The 12013-nt window shown below is 43.5% G+C and overlaps 1 protein-coding gene across 2 annotated transcripts in view; it reads right to left on the bottom strand.

The window, feature by feature from the left end:
• Positions 1–12013, bottom strand: part of LOC110989219 (protogenin B-like) — an 83122-nt gene that overhangs the window by 9229 nt on the left and 61880 nt on the right. For both annotated transcript variants that reach the window (XM_087140570.1, XM_022253441.2), the window contains exons 13-17: positions 5970–6106; positions 4692–4862; positions 4185–4322; positions 3030–3129; positions 555–750 (exon numbers count right to left, since the gene is read on the bottom strand). In XM_087140570.1, coding sequence (XP_086996696.1) covers positions 555–750; positions 3030–3129; positions 4185–4322; positions 4692–4862; positions 5970–6106 — 742 coding nt within the window. The remainder of the gene's footprint in view (positions 1–554; positions 751–3029; positions 3130–4184; positions 4323–4691; positions 4863–5969; positions 6107–12013) is intronic.

The raw sequence follows: 12013 nt of genomic DNA, 5'->3' as shown, positions 1-12013 counted from the left end.
TTTCAGCCACGCCAGCAGCCTTGTAAACAGAGCCCAGATTGTGCGGTGTTATATAACTTTCTTTTGTTCATGAACCTGGCTCAGTGCACTTCTGACCTCTTTCAATAAGGGCTAGATTAGCGTGCAGCGGTGCTGTGTGGCTCATCGCTGCGGTGGTGGAGCGCTTTTGTCCCCGGTGGTAATCCGCTCGCTCTAAATGCCCCAAACCCTGGTATACGGTTTCAAAACAAGGCTGGATTATCACCACTTTTGAGAGTGAAAAATGTCGATAATGCCCAACTGCCTGGTCTTTTGTTTGGAGTACGGTCTTTTGTTACAGGGCCCTGTTTCCTTTTTCCGAGTTCAGAGTCCCCGGCCACGCATATAAAGCATACGTGTCTGATTCCGGAGTCCCGGAAGGAAGTGGTTAAACATCCTCTGTGTTGGCATACAGGAAATCACTGCGTGCTTGCACGTTATCTGGTGCAAAATGGTTTTTAAAATTTTTCCTGCCCTGTCACAAGCAATAAGGGATGGCTTACTTTGCAAGATCTTTAATATTCTGCACTGTTTACCTTAGTGTCCATGTTCTGGGGCTGTGGGAGCACTGCTCTCATGGGGATGAAGCCGTTCTGTTGCCCGCTGTCTGCCACCCCTGTGACGTACGTCTGGCCATCGGGGCTAGCCCTGGCCACATAGCCCGTGCACACGGCACCATTGCTACTGTGGATGTGGGCAGCAGCACTAGACTGGGCTCGTTTCAAGAGACCCCTGTGTGTATGTGGGAGAGTACGAGGTCAAAAATGTGACCAGCAACGAAAATCAAAGCTGAGAATCCAACACACTTTCTATGTGTAAATCCGAGCAAAGAACAAATCTAAATGCTGCACAAGGTTGAAAATTCTGTGTTCTGCTCAACATTGAGCATTATTGCCAAGGCTACATATTTGGGGGGGAGGGTTGCTGTTATGTTTGAAATGTGAACCAGCTGGTATTTTTTGAGGTTTTGGCGAGTTCTGCTCAACATCACATCTACATTTAATAAGCATTGTTGCCACGGCTACTGGGGGGGTTGCTGTTATGTTTGAAATGTGAACCAGCTGGCATTTTTTAGGTTTTGGTGAGTTCCATTTGAAAGATCCTGGTCACAATAAACTATGAGAGTACAACAGCTGTTCATCTGGGATAGACAACCCATCAAAAATACTGGGCTTCATAAAGCTACGCGGTAAAGTGATCATGAGTTCCTAGAAACAGGACTTGAGCCTGTAATTTGAGGATCTGGCCAAAGGCGAACATCAAACAACAGGAACTCTGTGAAACTTCACTTGAAATGACTTTTCATGTCCATATATATTAACACAAAAGTTATTCTGTACAAATTCACAAGGTGTCTAGAAGATCGTTGGAAAATCCTGAAACTACGACACTGAGATTCATGATGAAGTGACAACTGCCAAGCCTGCTAATTAACTGTACAAAAAACCCCACCCAAAACAAAAAAATTCATCTTCACACCTCTAATGTTCACCCTATGCCTATTTCACCAACACCAGCATTTTGCAGAATTTCAAGACTGCTATGACCAGTACAATCCTTGGAACTTGAAATGCCTGCAAACCTGCTGGGAATGACCCTTGTTTGTAATGGGAACCCCCGCATGGTGCTTGTCCCCACTCGGCATAGGAGAGGGCAGCTGAACCCAGGTGGAAACATATGTCCACGTTGGAATGCCATGTGGATACGCGTTCCCCATTTTTTCCATGTTTCCCTTCATGTGCATAAAACCAACCGAAGCATTTTGATAAAGGAAACCCCCCCCCAGTCTTGGTCCATCTGGCTTTGAACAGTAAAGGAAGTGACAGGTGGGGTGGGGGCTAACCACACTGGATCCTGCTCTGCATGACCAGAACAAATGAGAGACAGGGTTGTGAAGCTAAGTCCTACCCACCGCAGAGGAAACGTGCCAGTTGTTTGTGGCCTAGTGACTGTCACTAGTCAATGCCATTAGCAATGCATGTCAGATCACGATGCAAGGTTGGCCACACTGTTGGCCACACTGTACATGGGAAGGGGGGGCGCCAAACCTGTTTCTCATCAGATACAACTTCCGCTGCTCGTTTCAAGCTTGTTTCTGACTCATCTCATGTCAGGATGTTTCCTGATATTGTTGGACTTGGCACTGACACAAACGACTTTTGCCACCACGCTTTTTGTCTCTAATCTGACGAGTCATGAACTAACTTATCGGCACTAAGCCAGTCTTTGAGGACTGTTAAGGATTAGGATCAACATTCTGTTATGAATTTGCAATTCATGGTTCAAGGTGGAACTATTTTAATACCTAGGACAGAAATTCCTCAGATGCATGACCAATACATTTCTGCTAAATCTCCAGTTAAGGGATAAACGCAACTGCACTGCAAATGTTTCAGCACGCAAGCTTCAGTAAATTGTCATGAAAAAACCTGTCCATTTCAAGGCTTTTTTTTTTTAATCACTGTGCCTTTAACAATTTGTCTATTGAAGCTGCCCCAGATATAATTGGATTTTGGCCAGTGTTGTAGTCAAGACTATTACAAGACCAGACATAAGACCATGCACAAGACCATGCGCAAGACCATGCACAAGACCATGCACAAGACCATGCACAAGTGACAGGGTGAACAATGACAAAGGAATACGTTTTGTTGCGGTTGATTTGAATAGCTTGTGACTTGAAATCAGACTGGAGGTCTTATGCTGGTCCTGTGCGGTCTGGGGAAGGCCTTGGGAAGGTCTTAAGTGGTCTCGACTACAACACTGATTTGGATAGCTACAGTAATATCGTACATCCTCAGCAGACTGTTCACGTTTAAATGCTTTTGGCAAGTAAAAACAGGTGCTTCTAAATCCATTTTTCTCTCTGGCTGAGAAGGGGGGTGAACACAGTAAGACAGCACAGTAAGATGGAAAGGGTGGCACATTGCCCTAATGTCATATTTTCTGGTCTATCCGTCACGCAGGAATCACCACAAGTCACTGGGTGAAGTCTTCCCCTCACAACTGACCTTCGCTTGCAGATGATGAAAAACACTATGGTGGCAATCAGGACAAAGGCTGAGCAGACACCAATCACCAAGCTCTCCTGCCATCGACTGGTGTTAACACCTGCATGAAAAAAAAAAATTAGATTCAGACTGTAGCCGCCACGTTTGAGAAACATTGAGATTCCTGCAACTCCTCTTTCCAATATCAAGTCGGCATTTGTTACATTAACCACACCGACTGGTATCTTGAAACAGTATCTTGAAACCAAATGAGCGAAAACATGTTGGCTCGTGTGCATTGAGTACGTCACTGGGATTTAAGGTAACATTTTTGGGGGCTCAACTGTCTTGGGAAAAATGTGCATTTGGTATTAAAATGAACATCAGACCTTGAAGGAAAACTCCTGAAGCTAGGCACAAAAGAAAAAATACACTGCAATGATACTGGAGAATATTTTGGGGAAGCTGCAATTGCGAGGGGGGGCAGAATCCATGCCGGGGCATTTTTCAATGTTGAGGATGCTGGGCCGGCATGACTATCATTTTTTCCGTTTTCAAAATCCTTCAACAATTCATCATTCCATTTAACAGTCGTTTATAGCCACACAGAGTAATCTTCAGGCACTACCACAAGTTGACAGGTGACCTTCATTGACGCCCGAATATTTCAGCCAGGCCTGCAGCCTTGTAAATAGAGCCCAGATTGTGCGGTGTTATACAACTGTCTTTTGTTCACAAACCTGGCTCGGTGCACTGCTGACCTCTTTTCAATAGGGGCCAGATTAGCATGCAGCGGTGCTGCGTGGCTCATCGCTGCGGTGGTGGAGAGCTTTTGTCCCCAGTGGTAATCCGCTTGCTCTAAATACCCCAAACCCTGGTATATGGTTTCAAAAAACGCTGGATTATCACCACTTTTGAGAGTGAAAAATGCCGGTAATGCCCAGCAGCCTGGTTTTTTGTTCGGAGTACGGTCTTTTGTTACAGGGCCCTGTTTCCTTTGTCCGAGTTCGGAGACCCCGGCCACACATATAAACCATACGGCTCCGATTTCGGAGTCCCTGGCTAGTAGTGGTTAAGCTTCATTTTTTGCAGGATCACAAAACATAAACCAACCCCCTTTAATGGATTCAGACAGATACATGACCGAGGTGACATATATGGACGGCTATATCTTACCTGGCTGGGCAGCGGTCAGAGTCTGAGCTGCCACGGCGTCCGTTGGAGGGCCCTCGCCCACCTGCGTACCGGCCCGCACCTTGAAATAATACTTGGTGTCGCTGGCCAGGCCATTCACGGTTGAGTGGTGGGCTGTACCTGCCGGGGAGGGGGGACAACGGCAAAGGGACTGGGTGATTAAACTGGTAAGAAAGACAGCAGGATGGGTACAGCTGAAGGGATTTCAAGGGAACCAAGGCTACAGACCAAGGCAAGCCTGAGCCCTCCCAGATCCCTTCGAGTTCTCCACGCTTAGAGGTTTTGTAGGATTTTGTAGGACTGAGGATGGCAGTGCTCAATCGTCACTTTGCAATTGGGCTTGGTGACCTACAGATGCTCAGGTGCACAGAATGTGCGATTGGTTTCCTACTTGAGGCAGAGGGTATCGAAAGACCAGGGAATCTTCTTAGCAAACAACATCCAGGAAGTGCAAGACCGGTCAAACAGGGGGCGGGGGTGTTGTCTCACCATTTCGGGCCTGCTGGTTCCATTTGTCCTCTGGCTTGTTGACATCCTCATCATACAGGATGACGTAGTGGGTGATGATGCCATTGGGCTGCATGGGAGGCTGCCACTGGAGCTCTACCGCGTGGGGGGCTAAGGGCTTGGCCAGAATATCCTCTGGTGGAGTGGACGGGCCTAGGCGGAAAAACAGGACTCAAACTGTAGGCGATACCAACCTAACGGTTTTGTTTCACGCTGCACTCACATTGGGTGCGATATTATTTTCAGCGGAAAATGCCAACTTTTTAAGCAATAATATATCACTCCCACAGTCCTTCACACTGTTGGACTTGACAAATACTGACCCATGGTGGTCGTTTGTATGAAACTTGTCACTGCATTGTTACTTTGTGGAAACTTTGACTGGGCAAAAGTCATTTCAAATGACAAGGAAGCAGTTACATAACATTACGCAAAGGACTTCTCTCAAAAACAAGTAATGGCTTAGAAAAACACTGCTCAAACTGAAGCCTTACAGTGAAGGTTTACTAGCTTGGCTCCAATTACTATTGGGGCTATGAAAAACACCATTACGTCAATCCAACTTTTATGGGATCCTACCTGAGGAGATACAACCAACTTCTTGGGGGAACAAACATCAATGCCATCCTGGCCATGAATTTTTTGAAGTTAGATGGAATCAGTTAATGCAAAGCAAGCAGGCTTCAAAGAAGTTACAGCCTCAAGTGAAACCATGCATGCTCAAAGCATTACGATATAAATAAATGTCTTTGGCTAGCATTTTATTTGAACAACAGCTTGCATGCTCGCATAAAATGTTTTTGGATATTGAAGGACTGGTTGAAATTGTAAACTGTTGGGGAAACACTGCTTATGTGACTGACCCCTTTACTGTTTTGTGTCATGAACATATGGCTTGGGTTTATTAACTTGCAAATAAAAAAAAATCAGCTGGTAATGGCCAGTAGGAGTCAAATTCACATGCAACTGACTTTCACCTGTTTTTGCCGTGGAATGCTTTGTTTTCATACCTCACACCATGCCAGCAATCCCAGCATAATTTAGCCACTGGAATCAAACTGACTGACTACTGACTGACTGCCACACAGAGATAGAATCCCGACATTGGTTTTCACTCTGTGAGCGCAGTTCCGTCAAAGCCTGCCACAAAATAGCGATACACCCCACGGCATTACAGAATTGCATGTTCGTTGAGCTGAACTAATCTCAAAGTAGGCCAAATGGTGGGGGTGGGGGGAGAGGAGTTGGGGTTCGACTTACGGTCTTCCAAGGTTCTGACGGCTCTAGCATCGCAGAACGGTCCGGACATCTTGGTGCTGACGGAGCAGACGTCAAATTCGTACATCGTGAAGGGGTCCAAGCCCTGGATAATCACCTGATTGATGGTGTTGTTCTTCCTGCTCACCAAATCAGACGTTAAAATAAAAGAAAAAATAAAACCTTGAGAGTTTTAGAACAAGACTTTCCGAGGCAAATGCCTTTCACTTCTTGAAAAACTCGTAGAAAGTCGGACAATAAAAACAACATTCAACACTGAGTAATTTTTAGCTGGGGTTAAACCATACCAGTAAAATAAAGAATGTGTTAGACGAAAGCAAAATAGGGACTTCATGTTGACCTCTGCATGCATCAAAAGGACACGTTGTAAAGCTACCGGGACAGAGACATATCACATTGATAGTTTCTTGACAGAGCATTCTAAAGAATTCAGTAAAATGCAATGAGTAATGAATCTTGAAGTTCACAAGGCAGTGAATTATATGGAGTGCTGAAATAAATACGTCACACGCACACTTCTGTGTGTAGAAAGCATTAGTGAGAGCGCCCGCGGGTGAACCGACGCGTGCGCATACTCTTTTCGTTTGTACAGCATCTACTGGTTCTAAATGGCGTCACACTTAAGTACTCTATACCGCCTTACATTTATATATATTACATAATATTGAATAGTACAAACTAGCCTCCCTTGGTGATCCATGGCATATTCCATTTTCCTTCGGCTTTGCCTCGGAAGAATAAAATTCTCCATGGATCACCTCGGAAGGCTAGTCTTACAGCACCATGAAATAAAGCAGTCGACATTCAGTTGCTTAGCACCTCTTTCACAGATTCTGCTTGATTTACATGATAACTGTTCCATTTGGTCTAACTAAATATAACAGTACATTTATTTGAATAAGGAATTTGTTGAAAATTTACCAGCGCTTTTCAAAACTACCTCCTCTCAAAATATTTGAACCCAGCTCTGTAGTGTTACTGGTCGCGTTTTGGAATGCATGAGACACTCATCAGCATTCATTTGCACACTATGTCAGTGGTCATGTGTACAGTCTTCGGTAGCAACAGTTACAGTGCCTTGGTTGCGACAGACGTACTTCTTTTGCTGTGTACATGATAGCTAAAGTAATGGATGCCATGCAACTAGCTCTCAGCCCATCCAGCTATCCAGAATCTGTGGATAAGATGTTCTAGATATACAATAGATACACTGTATGTGTTCCTTTCTCCTTGAGACCTGATATGCCTCTATGAATTGGTTACATGCCCTAGGCAGGACATAACTAGACCTTGCTCAAGCTCTCCCTGGTTCTACTACATAAATACCTGAAGGACCTCAATCTGGAATGTTTCCCTGGCATTCCACAACAGGAAATGCCTGGGGTGAATAAGATAGAAACGCCCTCCCCGCCGCTACCAACAATGGTACAAGCCCTCCCCCAGCCGCTCCCAACAATGGTACAAAAGTGGTGTCCAAAGGGGTGTAGGAGGAGAACTGGACAGGTAAGCTCCATGCACACCACATCCATCACTAGTCAACGAGGAAGCACCATTTGGGCCTAGACTAGCTGCTGGACTGCTGCCTGGGCCGGTACTGTCACAACTTCCCAGCATTCTTGGATGTTCAAGGGACCTTTCTAGGCACTGCCATCTTGTTTGCCTCAATCAGTCCGCATGTATCAAAATGAGTCGTACTTGACTGCACATGGAATGCTACATGCACGGATGAATATTCACGCTCTGAACTGCCTTTCGATTGAGAGGCACAGTGAAGTCCTTGTTCAAAGCCAATGCCATCCTGAGATATCAGTAATTTCCAGTGTCGATGCTCTCATAAAAATTGCCAGCATTCCAAACAGAAATTGAAAGTTACCAAAAACCCCTGCGCAACATTTGAAATTACGAAATGACGATAGGGTAAAAGTGAGAATATGAATAATTACAGGAAAAAAGTGTTGTCCCTTGGTATGGTAACAGGACACAAGGGCCAACGTCATCCAGTTCAATATTTTTTTGGTGTGGACACTTTTAATAACATCTGAGACAATCCCTGTGTTAAGCAGAGGGGACTCTCTTGAAAAATCACACAATACAGACACAGCAGTTTTCAAAACGTGTCTCCAAGTCATTAAAACCTTACTTTACGAATTGGTTTCTTTCCCACCCCGAACACACACACACACAAAGTACAGAGCAAATAATCCAATAACGGCTTGCATTGTGGGCAGCTAGCGGGAGATGTGGGGACAAGCTTTCCGCGTCCACTTAATCCCTTGGTTAATTTGTTACCGTGGGGACGGTGAATGCACAGACTAGATAAATCTTATTCATTATTTCTCCACCTTTGATATGAATGATGCATTGCATTATCAAAGAACATTTCGCTCCAGCAGCTGTAGCTGAAAAGTCATGCACTTTCTGCACTTTTACTTTTCATGAAAAATAACCTGCACTTAGAATGACAGGCTGAGGAAAATACCGGTCCAACAGGGAAGTATGAAATACCGTAAGTAAATATGGCTGCATTGAAAATGCAGTGTGTACATGTACCTACATTTTACAATCAGCAAACAAATAGATCCATGTAATTTATCCATACCTGATTTGGGAACATTGACATTTAAATGGAAAGAAAATAAGACTGTCATTTTTGTTTTAAGTGTAAGATGCTGTTTGGAGGGTTAATTTCAGGCAACATTTTGCACTTAATCAGAGTCTTGAATACTGTAAACTACACCGGACAAAATTCTTTGCACGCGTTATTGTGATGAATCAAGGAGTGTGATGAAGATTTACATGTACTCTGCATTGCATCTGATAGACGATGCATTAAGGACAATGTCCCTCTTGGGAAGGTAAACAGTCCCAAAAGGAAGATTTCTGAAAAGGTTCAACACCTTAATTAAAATAACAATTACTTTGCTTAATCCTAAGAGCCAGGTTCTTATGGACCATCTCACAGCTCGGGGGGGGGGGATCTCGACCCCTCGAGGAACTAAGCTGTCACATGTATCACATAGGGTTTTTGATGTTATATAGGCCAGTGGAGTTCATGACCTCAACTCTGTCAGCCCATGCGCATTGAGCACGCAACGGAAAGAGTATGGATTTTTGGCAGAACTTGTCTTGGAAAAATGTGCATTGCAAGAGAACGGCAAGTGTCGAAATGACAGCAAGATTTTAATGAAAAAAGTCCACAAGACTTGGCGTGTAAAAAAAAGAAGGCACTACAACAAGACTGGAGACAATCTTGGAGATGCAGACTCTGTTCCCCTACCCATTTAGGGTTAAACTTTGTCAGGTGTCTGTGGCCGATTCTCCTCCCCATCCCTCCGGCCACTTTTGTGACCACCTAGCCTCCCACAATTTTTGCCAATCTGCAACCGCTGCCAGGGCGATCACATCTTTTTCACGTGGTTGATTCCTGTCATAGGCTATTAAGGGTCATCATGTACCAACGTGTTGCTTTGAAACATCTGTTCAATACTGTTGACTGACGAATGAAACACTTAGGCCGAGTTCGGGCGGCTTGTTCCTGTATGTTCAAGAATAGCTCGATTTGTTGTTTGTGGGTCGGCTGCTCGAAAGCCTGGATCAAACAACTGGTTATCACTGGTAGTTAGTGACAAGCAACATGCAACATGGCGGTGTCCATGTAGGCTACGTTATTCAAGAATTAATGTTGGGGTGGGCTGAATTCTTTTCTACATAAACAGGAACATTCATTTCTGTGTTACGGAAAATAATGTTAATTTTGCAAAACTTCCATTGTCTATGGCTTTGGAAGCCATCTCTCTACTTTTTGCAGTTGTCCAAAAATCAAAATCTCACGAGTTTTACCGTGTGTTCCTGTAAAACCCTGACAAGGAGGTGGTGTTTGATCCTGTTCCGAGAACAGTGTTCTTGAGTCGTGTTCCCGCCGTTCGAGCGCGAGAACAAGAAACCCGTGTCAAGAACAGGCCACCCGAACTCGACCTTAAAGAGCACCTCTATGGAAAACACGTTTTCTCTGATTTCATCTGTTCAAATAATCATATGGAAGCATCCAAATCAAATGCAGTGTCATTTGTCCTCAGAGCTCAACTATAACAAGCAAAAAAGGGCTTTCTTCTGTTCATACCAAGATGTGAATTCTGAATGTAGATTGTGTCATTCGGAAAAAACAAAGAAAACGAGGGGAACATCCGCCCTGTGTTCATAGTGGATAAATCCTTGTGCATGCCAAGCAGTGCATGTAGCCATTGTTTGGTAAGCACAAGGGTTCATGCTTCCGTACTTCATTGAACAGATAAAATCAGAGAAAACATGTTTTCCTTAGAGGTACTCTTTCAGAGCGGTTACCGTTCCATCATTACTGTCAATCAAAATTGAGTCCAACAAATTTCATACAGCTTATGGCTGGAACTTGTGCAACAACACATCTGAATTCAATTTTTCCAATTCTCAGGGCCCCCGGCTCTGGATAGTACTCTTAACGTTATTGCCACATCCTGCTGACTCAGAGTGCAATCAACAACAACATCTGACATGGAAGTGTTTGGTGTGACTTGTGGCAACTTTTCCCATGAGCCCTTGGAAAGCAGCGAACATACAAACCTTGATTTGAAAAAAAAAAGGCAGAGGACAAAACCTCACACTTCAAAATTGTTATCATTTTTTTTTCTTGAGGCAAATAGTCAAAGGTCAAGTTGGAATACCTTGTTTTTAGATGTTGCTCTTTTCATAAGCCAGACTCAAGGTAAATTTACGTATTAAATATAGAGTAATAAGGAAATTCGGCTGCGTGAATTCCACAATCTACATCCAGATGAACACAGGCCCTGCTAATTTCGTTGAAATTCTGTACCTTCCACAGACAGAAACTGACCAACATAAACAAGATGGTGGGCCGAGTCATGTTGGAGCCACTTGCAAGATGCAATGCCTACTATCACCTTTTCTCCTTCATCCATACAACACGAGTGCTGCTTCCTCAAAACTAAGGCCGAGTCAATTCGAATGATTCACTATGTGAATATTCGACCTTCAATTTGATGGAACATCCAAATATTTGGTCATATCGACCAGCAGATTCTTGATGAGCAAACCATATAAAATCAGTTGCAGTAATGCACAATTGTACATTATAATCATTACTATAGCGTTATTATAGTATCTCCAGCCACGATTTAGCGACGAACAATAATTCTTGTCCTCGTGAAATTTCTGTTCCTTTTAATTTTTTATGTGAATAATTTACCTTTTGAATTGCTGCAAGATTTCTGTCGCTTTTCATTTGAATTTGCTTGAAACAAACCTCCACAGTGCAATTTTTCTCATTTAAAACATAAGAACATTCTCCCTCTCTATTCATGAATTTTGCATTTGAATATTTAAATTTGGAAAATAACACTCAAATATTTCATAATCAATCAAATATTCGCTACAGCCCTACTTAATGCAGCTTTAGTTTTGCTTGCACGTGTTGATGTTTACTTTTTGTACAAGTGTTTGTTTTTTGGAAGGTTAATTTGATTCATTAACATAGACCTGATTTACAGCTTGCCACCTTCAAGCAAATCGCGAGTCCACAAGTTCACAAAATTTTAGGTATTTTTCATCGCTACGTTTCAGGTTAATACGATGTCCATTTGTTTACAAATGTTGTACAGTGCAACGTCTCTACACCAAGCACCACTGCACTGAACAAGCGGGTATACCAAACATGCCCTTAGGCTTCCAAATTGTCTGTGCAATTTGACTGAATATTGAAAATTGCCTGTAAGTGAAATTACATTTAGGAGTGACGACAATGACTCGAAGGTTCAGGAAAGTTTTACTAGTGAAGGAACAATGACTCTCTTTGCTTGTGTGCCACTGAACTGGAAAACATGCACGAATTTAGGTGTTATTTGTTTACTTTCATTTGATTTATTGCAAGCAAGTTGAAAGTGTTGGCCCAAAATACCCATGCAGAAACACTTGTCGAGCAGGCCACCACGTGCTTTGATTGGGGCTGGAGCATGGAACAGGCAGAGTGGTGACTG

Source organism: Acanthaster planci, linkage group LG08, assembly GCF_054643075.1.
Source record: "Acanthaster planci isolate LZ-2023a linkage group LG08, COTS_SCS, whole genome shotgun sequence".
NCBI lineage: Eukaryota > Metazoa > Echinodermata > Asteroidea > Valvatida > Acanthasteridae > Acanthaster > Acanthaster planci.
This window is presented reverse-complemented; position numbering and strand designations above follow the sequence as displayed.